This window comes from Anastrepha ludens, chromosome 2 (genome assembly GCF_028408465.1).
Source record: "Anastrepha ludens isolate Willacy chromosome 2, idAnaLude1.1, whole genome shotgun sequence".
In the NCBI taxonomy this organism is placed as follows: domain Eukaryota; kingdom Metazoa; phylum Arthropoda; class Insecta; order Diptera; family Tephritidae; genus Anastrepha; species Anastrepha ludens.
Genome location: NC_071498.1, coordinates 131351430 through 131367995, shown reverse-complemented (window position 1 = coordinate 131367995; position 16566 = coordinate 131351430). Strand labels below are relative to the sequence as shown.

The 16566-nt window shown below is 37.2% G+C and overlaps 1 protein-coding gene across 2 annotated transcripts in view; it reads right to left on the bottom strand.

The window, feature by feature from the left end:
- Positions 1-15851, bottom strand: part of LOC128855343 (dopamine receptor 2-like) — a 60566-nt gene extending 44715 nt beyond the window's left edge. The window contains exons 1-2 of one of the 2 annotated variants that reach the window (XM_054090192.1): positions 13904-15851; positions 927-1008 (exon numbers count right to left, since the gene is read on the bottom strand). In XM_054090192.1, coding sequence (XP_053946167.1) covers positions 927-1008; positions 13904-15636 — 1815 coding nt within the window. In that variant the 5' untranslated portion in view covers positions 15637-15851. Of the gene's footprint in view, positions 1-797; positions 1009-13903 lie in introns of those variants that run through there. The other variant, XM_054090191.1, reaches the window with a different exon arrangement.
- Positions 15852-16566: the final 715 nt, after the last annotated feature.

Here is a 16566-nt window from a genome sequence, read left to right as displayed (position 1 = left end):
CTGCAGCTGAGGGTTGTGGCAGTTTTTATTTTAACGTTTTTTGAGTTACGAATAACTTGGTAATGAATTATAAACTCTTCGTCAGTTCGAGCAATTAAAAAGTTTCAATTTACTCTTATATTCGAACTGCTACCCGAAATGCCGCGGTGAACAGCAATTTACAGGGAAAGTAAAAAAAAAAAAAAATATGTATAAACTTTGAATCCATACAATAAAGGTAAGGTAGATGAGTGAAGTGGAGCGATGGATAGGTTGCGGTAGGGGTTGAGCCGAGCTAAGCTGTTTTCGTTATTTTTTTTATTCAAGTGGTATTTATTGTTATTGTTACTGTGCTTCTTTCCTTTCGTGTTCTATTAAATTTCATTATGCGAGTATACTCGCCGGTGGTGCGGAAGTGATTGAGCACCAAGCCACCAATGGCTATGTTGATATTTTGCTGATTGCTTTTTTTGTATTGTAGAACAATCGGATTCGGATTGTGGTGTACTTTGTGGGTTCTATAGATATTTTGGTTGTATTGTAAATCATTTGTGATCTGGAGGTAGGTGGGTGGATGCTTTTGTTAAATAATACAATATTATTTTGTATATCTTTCTTGGTGAGTGTTTTGATTTAATTATTTTGACTTTTGTTGTTTTGTAGTTGCTTCCAATTTATTTCACTTGTTTGTATTTATATGTTTATCTTATTGGCAAAAAAACTTAAATATTTAGTTAAAAAATATAACTGCGAAATCAAAGAATTTCATAAGCTTTAAAAGCCAAAAACTGCTAAGGCCAAAAATCCACAAAATCGCATTAAACTGAAAGCATAAAAGATTAAAAACAAAATCTTGTACATAAAAATAAATGAAAATAAATCCAAAGTATTTGAAGGCGTCGTAGCTGCCGCATTGGCGTCTTTATGCTGGCGCACCACAAACTTACCTGTGATTTGGAACGCATTGTGGGTTGGTATTTGCGTCGAATTTTGCGTGGACAGCAAACGCACAACAGACGTACGAACGCTCTGAAAGAGAAGAGCAAGCAGATACAAAAAATGTAATAAAGTCAATGAATTTAAGAATCTTAAATCTGCTACAGAGCATAGTTTTTATTTAGGTATATATTTATTTATTTGTTTATTTATTTATTTTACGTATTTATTTATTTATTTATTTAATCAACAAACTAGAGGCTTACAGACTATTACATAGGTAGATACAAAGTAAGACCTTATGACAAGATTCTTATAAGTAACCTCTTAAAAGTAAACTTAGAGTTAGAGAAATTAAAGACTAAGGAAGAAGAATAAGCATTAAATTGAGCTAGCGTCCTTCTAAAAGGAGCATTCATTCCGTAAACAGTTTTAGCAATATCCACAAAAAACAATTCATTACAATGGAAATGCATGAGGGAACATTAAAATTAATTTTATTGAGCAGATACAGACATTCTATTGAGCCCGCACAAATATCGAAGACAAAACACATCGTCAAGAGAACACGCCTAGACTCTGTACCGTGGTACATGTGCACATTTTTAATTTCTTCTAATTTCCATCCTCCTTATTCTCATACACACAAACGAAACACAGGTATGTCTTTTATATACAAATTAAACACAGCGAGAAAATGTCCCACCCGATTATGATTACAATAACGAAAGTAGTGAAAGTTTGCCTTTTTGGCTGTTAAGTTTAAGCCCAACCGACGTATTTTTATTTACTACAAAACCATCAAGGCGTGCACACGTAAAAAAAAAAATAAATTGGAGTTCATCATATAAGGCGTCATAATTTTTGGTAAGATTCTTTTCCACCGAAATTTTTCGTTAATAACCGTAGGCAAAATCGATAAATTTTAAGAAAATTTTAATACAAGTATATGCGTATATACTTTCACCTTACAGAATTTCTTCAAGGCTGTCGGCCGTCACTATCCACTGCACATCCGATTCATCCACACCTATGCGTCTATAAACTCTCATACGTACCATAGGATTATAAAAGTTTTGTTGTTGTTTTGATATTTTTTTAAAAAATCAGCTAACGCTGGTTCTTGCGGTTGTTCGAGCGTACAACAATTGCTATAATACACCTATATATACAGGGCCCGCCATCTATCGTTACGGATTTGAATTAGGTATTATTTGAAGAATGGTAACACTTAGCTGTCATCTGATTTGAAAGAAAATTAGTTTTATTCTTCCGAACGAAAATGGTTGTGTATACGCTCAAAAAACGCTGGGAAATATTGCGACATTACTTTGAAAGTCATGGTAATGTTGCAGAATGTGTACGAAAATTACGTACGGCAATGTGAAGAAGAAAAACACCGAATGAAGCGTATGTGCGTTACTTTGCGAAAAAAGTAAGAGAAACTGCGATTTGACGCCGTTGGATTATTATCTTTGGGGTGCCGTCAAAGACCAGTGTTATGCCAACAATCCAGCAACAATTGATGCACTGAAGACCAACATACGCGATGTCATAGCTGAAATACACCCGCATACAATCGAAAATGTGTTGAAAAACTTGACCGATCGTATGGGATGGTGCATGGCTAGCCGAGGCAGCCATATGAATGAAGTTGTGTTCCATAATTAACCGGAAGGATTGTACTTCAAAATAAAAAAAACAGTTTGGAAAAATATTGAGTAGTTTCTTTTTTATAGCATTTTTAATTCCGTAAAGTTATATGGCGGACCCTATATATGGATGTATATATATATATAATACTTAACAGTTGTTAACTGTTAACAGCCACAGTTAAAGAAAAAAAAAAAAAAAAATGCTTTTGAATTAAATTAATATCGAAACTAGTGAATAGTTATTAAATTTTTATGAATTTTGTGAAAAACTATCAAATCATGATAGTTAAATAATTTTTGTTTCTTAATTTTTTTTGTGTGCATATATATATGCTAACATTAACCTCCCTCAACATAGTTCTTTGCTTTTTTTATTTCCTTTACATCTTTATAAATATTTTATAAATATAATTTTTTTTTCTTAAATGAAACCGAAATCGAATTAAAAGAAAAAAAAAGATTATTTTTTTTAAATAATAAGAAAGCTAAAGTGAATTTTCATTGTAAAGGAATAACCTAATGGAAGTTAAAGCACAAAAATCTAGCAACAACCACACTGCGAGGAGGCCTTCTACGCGTTGTTGGACTGCTATATCACCAATATGTAAGTGCAATTGCTAATTCTTTGTTTTATGTTAATATAATAATAGACGTATGTATGGAAGTATAGTATGTAGCAATTTGCAATGACAGTTTTTTTTTATTTGAGAGCACCTATTTATGCAGAATAATGTACATCCATACGTACGTATACATACTTTGATCTTTTCGGTTATTCCATTTCATTCCTTTTGTTTCCCTATGTACATACATTGAATATTATTTAATATATTTTTTTCGGGTTAATGACCACTTATATATATTATAGAAAATGTTGAGGTAGGGCAGTTTTAGTTAGTTAATGTACACCCACAAAATAATGTTAGTACGCCATTGTTTAAAATATACTTATTTTTGATAATTTTGATAATTTGTTATTAAATATTGTAATGAAAATGATTTACTAGATTTTTTTATAATTTTGGTCTGATTTCGGAGGAAGTGTAGATGATCTAATGGGGCTTTATTTACATCTACAAAACCAAGATAGGGTGGGTATACTGCAGCCATACGACATACACGTGCGCTGCCAGGCTTAAGGATTCCTAGGCCTTTTAGGACTGTGGGTGGAAGTTACGTATGTTGGCAGTTTTTAATTTTCTCCGTGTGCAATTTATTTAGTTTATCTTGTGAGGCGATAGTTATGATGGTAGCTTGGTTCTGCTGCTGCGTTTCCGAACCCACGTACTGAAGCTCAGGAACACAAGCGAGTGCACATTAGATTTATTAAAAAGCAACGAGCCCGATAAGATGGCATGGTATCAACGAATTTCATCGAACGCTAAGCAAAGCGCACAGAAGCTCTCTGAACAGACTCTAATCTACCTGTATTAATATAGACTGCATGAACGGTTTCCAAACGAATACCGCGTATTCTAACCTGGACCAAACTAAGGACGAGTACAACTGCTTGAATGTATAGGGATCAGAAAACGAAGCACCATTTCGACGAATAAAGGCTAACATTGCGAACGATTTAGAAATAATAAAGTTTATGTGGGTGGTGAAGTTGAGCTTTGAGTAAAAATAAACACACAGGTCCTTAATTCACTTATGGACATGATTTAATATTAGTCTAATGCAAACATAGACCAGTGCATAATAGGAAAAAATATTATATTAAAAAACGCGTCTAAATGTTGTTTTAAAATAAAACTAGTAACCTTTAGATTCGTTCCGATTTCACTATGTTCACCCAAAACAAGACTCTTGACAATTATATATGAAAAATGGCATCAATTGATTGTCCACCATGAGTATGGCTGATCTACAAAACAGTTGATTCATGAATGCCTAATTGTTGAGAACGTCAAAATATCGTTGTTCAACAGCAACACTTTGCACTAAATGAAGATTACCATTACTCAAAATTATTGTATATTCGAAATTTTCGACCTTTTGAACAATTTGGGCAGCTAAACCAAAAATGGCCGTTTTATTTGTTAGGATTTCTTTAGTGTTCCAGTGACACGTCGCAACTTCAGCAATAAGTATGAATTTTGTACGAAATTTGTAAAAACTAAAAAAAGTACTGACAACAAATTAAAAAAAAAATTAAAAAAAAGAGGTTGTCTGTAAAGTCGGTTTACTGACGATAGTTTAACGTGACAACGTCATAAGAAAATATTGATGGAATGGTTGCAATTTTCAAAACAAAATTTTAATTTTATTTGTTTGATAGATATTTTGTATGGATATAGAGGAGGAGGTTAATGGAATTGCAATGGAATAGGTCAAGTTACATTTACACAAACGTGAAAAATGACGAAACCTTTATCAAATTCATGAAAGATATGTTCAATTTCGATTGTGCATCAGTCGTTAATAAGTCAACAACACTTAGAGGCATCATCATCGATTTGACTTTCTCAAGACACTTTACACTCGAAACACTCCCTTTCATTTCCTACTTTTTCTATCATCGTCCTATTCTCAACAGAGAAATGGTTCATTACCATGCACACAGGAAGAAGGCATATGCAAATACAAGTATGTGAATTTATATACAAATGCGCATACACATACATATATATGCTCACTCAAGTAGGACAGAGCCAGATGTCGAACGTTGCCGTTCGTTCCGCGCTTTCGCTTGCAGTTCATTCAAGGTAACAGCAATGGGCAAGGTAACGACAGTTCAAGCACATTAGCTTACATTTGCTTGCGTACGGAATAGATTCGTATATTTGATATGTCCATATGATTTGTATGCATCTTTACATAAAGATTTGTTCTTTTTGAAAATTGCGCGAAATTGTATATGTATATGCATGTTTATATACATATATTAGTATACAACATATCTTATAAGGTATATGGTAAATATGACCATACATTTTTTCCTTCATATATAATAAAAAAATTAATAATAATAACATTAAAACAACAGGTATTATTAACAAACTTGGTTTTATTTTAAATTCTTCAACTAAATCAAATTAATAATAATCAATAAGAAGGCATATGCAAATACAAATACGTGAATTTATATATATACATATGCGCATATACATACATATATACGCGCACTTAAGTAGGAGAGAGCAAGATGTCGAACGTTGCCGTTCGTTTGCTTTGTCGTTCGTTCCGCGCTTTCGCTTGCAGTTCATTCAAGGTAACGGCAATGGGCAAGGTAACGACAAATGAGCAAGGTAACGACAAATGAGCAAGGTAACGATAAATGAGCAAGGTAACGACAAATGAGCAAGGTAACGACACATTTTTTCGTGTGTGCAGCCGGCTAAATCGAATTATAAGGCGTTATCACCTCAATAAAATTAAAAATAAAATAATTTATCGAATTACTGAAGAAATTTCGTTACACGCGCTCGAAAACTTTCGAATAATGAGCAACGAATGGGTGTACGGGCATTCGTTGCTCATACGCCCGGGCGGGTCGAAAATGTTTTAACGAAATCGGGGGCTTTATTAAATACTACGTACATTGAGAGAAGAAAGAAAAATACACTTTTTACTAGACTTTATGACAAACTTTATTGAAATAAAAAATATGTACATTAAAAGCGCATTCGTGTCCGCGTTATAATTTTGGTTCTTTCCCTACCGAGCAATGTTAATGTTAAAATGGCTGTTGCGTAAAGTTACATTACGCTGACTTATACTTTAATGCATGGTTGCATTTAATTGGACTAACTTGCAGACAACTTACTTTAAGCCAATAGACTTCCAAAATATTTTATGAAGCTTAGTCCTTTCAGAGCAGGAATATCTGCCTAACCTTTTAAATAAATATTTCTCATATTTTTATAGAGCTTTGTGCCAAAATTTTATGAGTTCAATATTTGCGCTTTTAATTTACTTTTAACATCTGTTTTATCCTTTTTTTCTGCCTTCACTGGAAATTATTGAAGATATTAGTTTGAGTAAAAACAAATCCACTGTTTTTGTGTTAAATTTTTTGCTCAAATTGCTTAAAGCTGCTTTATGGTCGATCTTTGGCTCCTGCGCTAAATGTTACAACATCGGCACCATAAACATCATTCACAATTTCAGCGGCCTGGCTGGCATTTTCACCAGTACCGAATGAGGTGTATCAAATTTACTCTTTGTTAGCTTCCAGTGTTAACACCCGGTAACTCACAACAAACGAAAAACAGCAAAGAATTTCGTATTGTGAAATGTCACCTTGACAACGAGCATATGCTTTAATTTGTTTGATCTATACTTTACGCGATATCGATAACTATAGCCATCTACCACAAAAATAATGAATTTATTTTTACCCAAACTAATATTTCCAGCCTCCGACAAAAGGATCTTTCGATTTCGCATACGATTTTATCGTAATAAACGAAAATTTGTCATTTCAAAAAGAAATGTTGAATAATGTCATTAAGGGTTAGATCACCTACAGCGAAAAGTTCCCGTAATATGTTCAGAGAATTCAATATATAAGTTTATTCCTCAAAAGGGCCATCAAAGTACTCCCCATTAGCTGCAGGTCACTTATGTCTGAAACAATTCTGGAAACTATTCTCGGTACAGGCATCCGAGCCGTATTCGTTTTTTCTAATGCTTTCTTTCGGCTTTTAAAACACATTCTTTCTTAGTCGCTTTTTAACTCAATCAAACAGCGATCCTTTCCAGGTGAATTCGTTTTTTTTTTTTTTGGCGCGTTGTGAATAGCTTCACACAAGCAACTCTTAACGTCCTTATTAACTGGATGACCTTCTGGAAAGAATTCCTGGTGAACAACAATGTTGAAGCCTGCGTCTCATATCCAGCAATGATGCGTTTGATGAAAATGGGGTCGACATCCAATTGGCGACATCCACGCAGTCGCTTTTTTTGCATAAAATTCAGGTTCTTTGGAACCAAATTCGCAGCAACATGACGCAAATCCAAATCAATAAGTGCAATGTTCTGAAGGGATCCACAAGCAATGTTCAAGTCCTCGGCGAGCTATCTGATGCTTAATTTGCGGTTATTGATCAACTTTTCTTTCTCTTTACCGATGATTTCAGCAGTTTTCGATGTCGATGGCCTGCCACTGCGTTCGTCACCGTCGATTGACTCCCGATCTCTTCTGAAGTGCTCTCACCACTCGTCAACTGCTTTTTTGTTTAGAGTATCAGTACCGCAACAGTTTCCCAAAATTTCTAATGTTCTCGCACCATTGAATCCAGTTTGAACCCAAAATTGAATATAAACTCGTTGTTTCAAAATCAGATCTATTTTAAGAACTGTAAAAAATCGAACTGTTGACTAAGAATGTCACCTGGCATTCGTTCCTTGAACTTTTTCATGAAGGTGGGTGTTGTTAAGTGTTTTACAATTTCATGTGACAATTAATTCGGATAAAAGGAATGCGTTGATATGAGATAAAGGTTTTAACCGCAAGATTGAGGGTAACTTCGGTTTAACTAAAAATAACAGAAGGCTTAACTACGCGAATCACATATGAAAGGATTGTAGGTGTATATGTAAGGGTCCAAATTTAAAATCTGTGCCGAAAATTATGCTATTCTTTGGGGCACCTCAATCAATGCCGCTTGTCTTGCAGCTGCCTACCAAGCAGAACATTACCCAATATTGCCCTTCAATATAAATAAGAAACCAACCTACATTCACTAAAACCTCATACGTGTGTGTGTGTGAGTGTAGATGTGCATATATCTATAACTGTATATATTTATGTCTGTAAAATCAAACAAAACTTTCGCTTAACATGTCTTGGCCTCCAAGCATTAACACACAGAATTTTGACTTTGAGTTTTTTTCTTCGGCATTTAACGGCAGAATGCCGCTTAAACGGTTTATGGGTTTAGGTGTCTCCTTCCTTTCTACTTTCTCGTAAGTAATATAAGTACGTATTTACGCACATTACCTACAGCATGAATTATTAAACGTTTGGCTTATTTTCCATTAACAAACAAATCTGACGGCTAGCTAGAAAAAGGGAAACCGAAAAAAGAGAACTGCCAGATTTGTAGTCAGGCTGGCAGGGGAGTTTTCGTATTTTCCCAAAGGAATACTAAAGCTTTTGCTTTAATAAATTGCATTGTAAGTGTTCGATAATTTGGTTGGCTTACTCTCCAGACAACCTTGCTTACATGATTTAACGCCGTTAGATTTCTTTTTTATTAGGCCACGTTAAGGTGTTGGCTTATGTCAGCAAGTCATCAACGTTGGACGAGCTCGGGACTAATATTGAACGCGAAACCGCAAACTTTCTAGTCGATTAACGTTGAAGAGTGGTGGACATTTCGCCCAAGCAATCGATTGCTAGACATATAAATGTGGTGGTGATATGAGTGATTACGAATTTTTTAAATTTGAGGTTCATACAAAAAGCCAATTGAATTTAAGAGGGATAACACAATTATTTAGTGTTTTCTTTAAATAAAACATTGATATGATTCTACAAAAAAATCGTTCAATTTAATATATAAATTACTTTTGGCTATCAGAGCAGATAAAGCAAACACTACGAACAGAACTAGAAGTTAAAATTCTACTTCTGTGTATTTTTTTGTTTTTTTTTTTCGTTGTCGTGTTTGTGTTTTTGAAGCATGCATCGGTGGCAATAATTGACGTTTATACTTATTTAACCTTTTTCTTCAGTTTATTCACAACGTCTTATTGGCATTACTGTCCATGGTGGACTACTGCCTCCTCTACAATACGCCTCCATTCTTCTCGACAGCCCGCTTTCGTTCTATGTTGTGAGATTCTCATTTTTCGTATGTCGCCTTCTATGTTTTGCTACCACTGTCGCCTTGGCCGGCCCTTTGTTCGTACTCATTCAGACTTTGCTTCAAAAACTTTTTGGACGCTCTTTCGCTGCTCATTCATAAAACGTGCCCATAGCACCGTAATCTTTGCAACTTCATTCACCGCGTTACACTTCGTCCCGCGATTAGAAGACTGATTTCGTGGTTATGCGGTAAGCACCGTCTTCTAATCGTATAGGGCCGAATATTTTGCTGTGAATTTTTCTTTCAAATCGCACTGTAAATTCACGTCTCTAACTTTGAGGATCATGTTCTCAGCCGTGGGTGAGAACCGACCATATTATAGTTTTGTTCCTTCGATATCAATGAAAAATTCTTAAGTTTGATTTGACTAAAGTGTACTCTGTTAGTTGCCTGAATACGGTCTTGTATTCATAAAGCCGGATTCTTATTTATGCTGAGCATTACGTCTAAGTATTGAAACTCTCGATGAGTTCAAAAATATAACTTCCGATTCTGAAGTGTCATGTATATTCTGTCAAAAAACTATAGGGAGTTATTCATTTAAAAAGCGCGTGTTACACGTATGTCTAATTTTTTTTTGCTGGAATGTTGGTACAATTGCTCTCTAAAATATCGCAGAGTTTGAGCATGATCTGTCAATTAGTTTGTTTTTGGCATTTAATTACTCGTATATCAGTCAACGGCAGTTCTGCTATGCAATTTCCACTACGGATAAATATATAGAACAAAGAATTTGTCTTAAATTATGTGTTTTGAACGGGATTTCGTGTGTCGAGTTGTTAAATATGTTGCAGAAAGTCTATGACGACTGTGCTTTATCAGAAACACGGGCTTACGAGTGGTATAAGGCTTTTGAAGAGTACCGATGAGTCGTGAAGATTTGCTCGACTTGGTCGCTCATCAACGTCTTCAATGTATGAAAACGTCGACAAAGTTAAGAAAATGGTGCTGTAAAACCATCATTTCAGTTTGAGTGAGGTAGCTGGTGACCTTCGCGTGCCTCACGAATCAATTCGCAACATTTTGCACGTTAGTGGGGCATGAGACGCGTGGCTGTTCGACTTGTTCCAAGAGAGTTGAATTTCTTTCAAAAAATTCATCGGAAGAAGGTGGCTAAAGACATGCTTGAGCAACGTTTATCCAGCGCATCATCGCATCATAACAAGTGAGTTTGACATGCAAACGAGTCAACAGGCGACTAAATGGCGCTATCACCGAAACCCAAAAAACTACGTCAAAGTTGGCTAAAAACGAGAGCCATGCTACTCGTTTTCTTTGATTATCGAGGTGTCGTGCCCGCGGAATTCATTCCAAATGGTTCTAGAGTAAATAAAGAATATTGTTTTGAGTAAATGTGCTTAGAAAATGACCCAATTTTTGGAAAGAAAACTTATGGATCTTGCGCCATGATATCGCACCGTCTCACAAGGTTCATATTGTGAACCATTCTTCGGGCTTATTTTGTGTTCTCCAAATTTGAAGTTTTAGCTCATGTATCTGTTCTCCGCCATCATTTATGAGCTCTGCATTTATACCGTCTTCGCCACCTGTCTTGTACTTTTTCAGCTTCTCTATTACTCTTTTGGTGTCATTAAGATCGGGGTTTTCTATATTGTCTACTGTGCATACGGTGCCATTAGTCGTCTCATCTTCGTTTTTACTTAAAATCTCATTAAAATGTTCCTTCCAGATATTTAGCACTTCATTTGTAGCGCCCACTAAATCACCATTTCAGTTCTTGCAAGCCATCAATCTCGGCTGGAATTGGCCCATGTGTTTCCTTATCCTGCGGTACATAGATCTTGTTTGCTTGCTGTGGAAGTCTTCCTTTATGATTTCAATAGGCAGAATTGCCGTATTTGGGCGAATCATAATCCAAGAGTGACTGCCTAAAAACCAATGCACCCTCAAAGAGTGTCTGTTTGGTGCGGTTTGTGGGCTGGCGGCATCTTTGGGCCGTGTTTTTTCCAAAATGAGGCCGGTCAGGCAGTTACTGTGAATAGTGTTCGCTATCGTGAGATGATAACGAACTTTTTATGGCACGAATTGGAAGATTTGGATGTGGACGATATGTGGTTTCTCTTTTGCGCGAAAAATTTGATGGCCGAATAATCTCACGACGCGGCGATGTCAATTGGCCGCCAAGATAATGTGATTTGACACCGTTGGACTTCTTTCTTTGAGTTTATTTGAAAGAAAAGGTGTACGTCTATAAGCCCGCAAAAATTCAAGAGCCAAAGGATGAGATAATTCGGCACATTAACGGCATCGAAAATTTGGACCATAGGATGGAGGTGTGCCACCGAGGCCGCGGCGGTCGCTTGACCGATATTTTGCTCCACACGTAATTAAGCTATACCAATATTATTATAATAATGAAAAATGGCAATAATTTTCTAAAAAAATTGTAGTTTATTCAAAATCAACACCGGCCCTTGAAACTTAAACACTCTTTACATAATTTTCTTTTAAGGATGTGAAGTGGAAAACATTTAGGAAATACCCAAAATTCAAAGCTATATCAGGCACACATTTTTAATTGTCGAAGCTTTTTCAAATTTTATTGATAATTTTTATTAATTAATTAAAAACAAAGAAAATGGGGACCCTTGAACTAACCTTTAAGAAATAAACGGATCTATAAACAAACAAAAAAACAAATACTTTTAAATAATCTTTGAAATCGAATATATCTAAATCAGTTTGGATATATTTTGTTTTTTTTTTGTTTTTCCTTGTTCACTCCTCTCGGGAGCCTAGGGTCTGGACACGACTTGACTTGCGTTGGTTTCGTTAATCTATTTGATTTCTGACAGGGTAGGTGATTAGCCTGCCACTATCAGTCCCAAGTAACTATAATCTTAGTATTAACTGAACTGACCTAGATAATAGTATTCTTAAATAAAATTTACATTCTCGGTTACCTTAACAACCTCATTTCTACACGTTAACATGGGTTAATCGCCAACGCTATTCAGCGATTTCTGCTTCTCTGCTTTTGAAAAGAAGTCTCAGGTGGATACTACTCCTATCAACATTGACTTCCCGAAAGCTTTCGACAAAGTATTACATCGTTTGCTGCTGCTCCTTTTCGCATTCATTCTACATTCTTATCCTGGATTAAATCCTACTTAAGTGATAGGCGCTCCTTTGTAGCTGTTGTGAACATTGTTTCAACGCACGCCTTAAGGTGTCTCCCAAGGTAGCACCCTCGGAACTCTTTTTTTACTTCTTTTTATGAATGATATTAGCTCATGCTTCAAATTTGCTTTACGTTGATGACAAAAAAATAGTTGCAACCATCACAGAATTCTTTGTCATTTGGAATTCTTTAAAATTGTTTTTTCTGGAAGTAGTTATAGTGTCAACTCTCCCATATTTAGAACATGTGCTAAACTAAACTTAGTCCTCAATGCTTTAGATTTTGATTTCATGACATCAATACATTCTTTAGTTAAATATTTGCCTTAGCTGATGTCCTAGGCGGCCGCCGTAGCCGAATGGGTTGGTGCGGGACTACCATTCTGAATTCACAGAGAGAACGTCGGTGCGAATATCGGAAATTTAGGAAAAACATTTTTTTAATAGCGGTCGCCCCTCGGCAGGCAATGGCAAACCTCCGAGTGTATTTCTGCCATGAAAAATCTCTTCATAAAAATATCTGCCGTTCGGAGTCGGCTTGAAACTGTAGGTCCCTCCATTTGTGGTACAACATCAAGACGCACACCACAAATAGGAGGAGGAGCTCGGCCAAACACCCAGAAAGGGTGTACGCGCCAATTATATATATACCTTTATTTAAAGAGGTATCTAAATTTAGATTAATATTAGCTGTGTGGCTTATAAGAATATTTTGTTTCTACTTTAAGGCCTGAAATAAGTATATGCATCTAGTCTGTAAGGTTTTTCTTATCATAGGCTGAAGTAATACTATTAATATCATAACTAGAGAACGACCAAGCTTCGCCTTCGGCCATCTTCGGCTCCAAAATTTCCGTTCGCTTTCGATTCGACTTCTGCCGAAATTTGACCGAAAATTTCTCAACATTTTTTCTTTAGAAAGTTGATCAATTTTTAATTTTCTCAAAATGTTTGATACTCGTATCAAAGCTTATTTTTTTTTAAATTATTTTTTAAATATCATCAGTTTTTGTGGCTAGTGGGTAATTGCTCAGATGTGTAAGGCAGATGGCGCCGCTAGCAACTTGAAAATGCTTACACATTTCAATATAAAATTATTAAACTAAATATGAGTATTAAATAATTACTACACCTAATGTCTTTGTAGTTATTTTTAAAGAGCTAAGTAAATATTATAAGTCATCCTTTTTACTTTTGTATTAATAAAAGTACTTGATTTAAAAAAACCGTTGCTTGTTTAGTACTTGGATGCTTTAAAATGTTCGGCTCGATTTCGGTTCGGCTTCGGTTGAAATGGGCCGAAACTCAGTATCGCTTCAAAAATAATTGCTTGACCGTTCCCTAATTATAATTACAGTACAAATCTGTACTCACCTTCTAAAATCCCTGCTCCAACAGGCATAGATTACGGGATTCATGCAGGAATTTATCCAGCCCAGCCACGTCACAATCGCCGATACAATTTCCTCGTGCTCGATGCATTCTACACAGAAACCCGAAAGTAGATTCACAACAAAGAACGGCAGCCAGCACACGATGAATACACCCATCACTATACCCAGTGTCTTGGCTGCCTTCTTCTCCTTGGCGAATTTCGCCAATTTGCGCGACAATGAGAAATTCTTTCCCATATGTCTATGTCGCGCCAGACCATTATTATGTAGCGCCGATAGCGGCTCGTCGTCAGGTTCTTCGGGCGTTGATGACGTCGTACCCGACGCGCTGTGATTGTGATGCGCCGAATGTAGATGCGAATGATGGCGATGGTGTTGCGAACCATCGCTACCGCCACTAGGAGCGCCACCCAGCGAGCCGTGAATTGTCGGATGATGTGAAGCGCTCGTCGAAGGTTCACGTGTCGTTCCACCACGATGGATGCGTAACGTTAATTGCAATTCACCAGACGCCATTAGCACTTGCTTGGTTCCGATTTTCAGTGAACGCGTTTGAATCACCGCAGCACGATAAATACGGCAATAGGTGAATACCATGACTAGCAGTGGCAGGTAAAATGAGATCGTCGATGAGAAGACTAAATAACCGAGGTGTTCTGTAAAGGTGCACTTGTAAGCGGGCATCTCACCGTCGCGCGCCGCACGCCACCACACTATCGCCGGAAAGCTGATGGCACTCGAACACACCCACACTGCACAGATGAGAGCTGCGGAGCGTTTCACCGTCATGCGCATCGGATAGGTGAAAGGGTCGGTGATGGCCCAATAACGATCCAATGATATCACACATAAATTCAATATGGAGGCGGTGCTGAAGAGTACGTCCAGCGAGCGCCAGATGTCACACCAATCGGTACCGAAGAACCACGTATTCTCGAGCACTTCGTATAGTGCCGAAAAAGGCATCACAACCAAACCCACCAGGCAATCAGCTACCGCCAGACTTGTGATGAAGTAATTTGTGGCCGTGTGCAGATAACGTTCACGTATAACGGCCAATATCACCAGCGTATTGCCAAATACGGTGGCGAAGGAAAAGAGAAAGAGAAATGATAACAGCGAAATGCGATCATTGGGAAGTAGGCCGAGAAACTCGCCCAAACGCAGATCGCGTGTACCATTACTCACATCGTGTATGTACGATGTCAGCGAGGCATTCGCAGCGACGACGGTGGATGTGGATGTGGTCAAGATCTCGGCGCTGGTGGTGGTCAACAACTGCTGTTGTTGTTGCTCGGCGCTTTCCAGAAATCCATTGAAGTAATCGAAGATATCGTCAGAGATGTTGAAGCTCGTATAGAAAGCAGGTGGTGGTTCCGCTTGAGCCTCCGTTGTGTGATTGTCAGTGCGGGTATTCGATTGGTGATATGAAAATCCTGACGCGGGTTGCTGTTGAGCGGAGAGTTGTTGCATGGAAGGCTCCAACTCCGGTGCGACCAGTGAGAACTCGGATAACTCTTCGGATGTATATTTCCAGTAGTAAAGTGTGTCGTTAACTCTGGCGGCGGTATCAGTTGAGGCACCATCTCGACTGCTTGTCGCATTGGCATTGCTATTATTGTTGTTGTTGTTGTTTGTAGCGGCGATGATGCTATTCGTGCTAGTGAAATTGCTTGCGACACCTTGACTATTCGCATTATTCATTATCGTCATTGGCGCATGCGTACGATGCTCAAGCAACGCCAAAGCCTATTGTTTCTGGTAATGTCTGATAATTTGCTGCACTATCTGCCAGTCGTTTATACTATTAAACATATCACAGGTGCGCGTGAATAGCTGCGTAACTCAAAGGCCTCCCTTCCACGGTAAGCCGCTTCGAAGTGTTTGCATCTTTAGCGGGGCATTGGCGCATATTTACGTTTGTCATTGTTGCTGTGCGAATTTTCATTTGTTAGCCTTCAAAGAGCGAGAGGGAAGAAAGAGAAAGAAAAGTAAGAGATAAAACACGTGAGTAGCGTTGACAAATTGACATTTAATTCAATCTTGATTTGTTTAATTGCTTAATTTAATTTAATTGTGTGAAATCTCAAACGTATCCTGCTTTGTCACTTCCTGCAGCTAACATTTTATGCAGCCTTTATTCTGTATCTCAGGCGGTAGAAGCGAGCAGGTTATTAATTAGATTAGTGAAGAGAAAGCACCCGGCAAACAGCGGGTGGCACACTTCCTGCTCTTCTTCAATCTACAAAGGCATCCTTTTGAATACACAAACAAATTATTTAAATTACGTCAAACAGGAAATTTTGTACCTTCTGGCTATGTTGGCACATCGGCAAGTCAGAAATGGCAAAAATAACCTTTCCACCTTTTCACCTTACCACCCCTCAGCTAGCCTTACTCTGATTACTAATCCTCAAAGTGAACGCACTTGATAAATTCTACTGAACCCTCTGGCATATCCTTTCATCACCTTTGACTCGATGACAGACAACTTTTCCACTGTGAATTTTACGTTTGCTTGGCCGTTGAGGGGATTGGAAATGGCAGGTGGCAGGTGAGTAGTGAACGCGTCAAGTAATTAAGGAATGCACATATTTTATGAAATCAGCAGCAACAATTCAAACAAATGTCAGCGTTGACAAA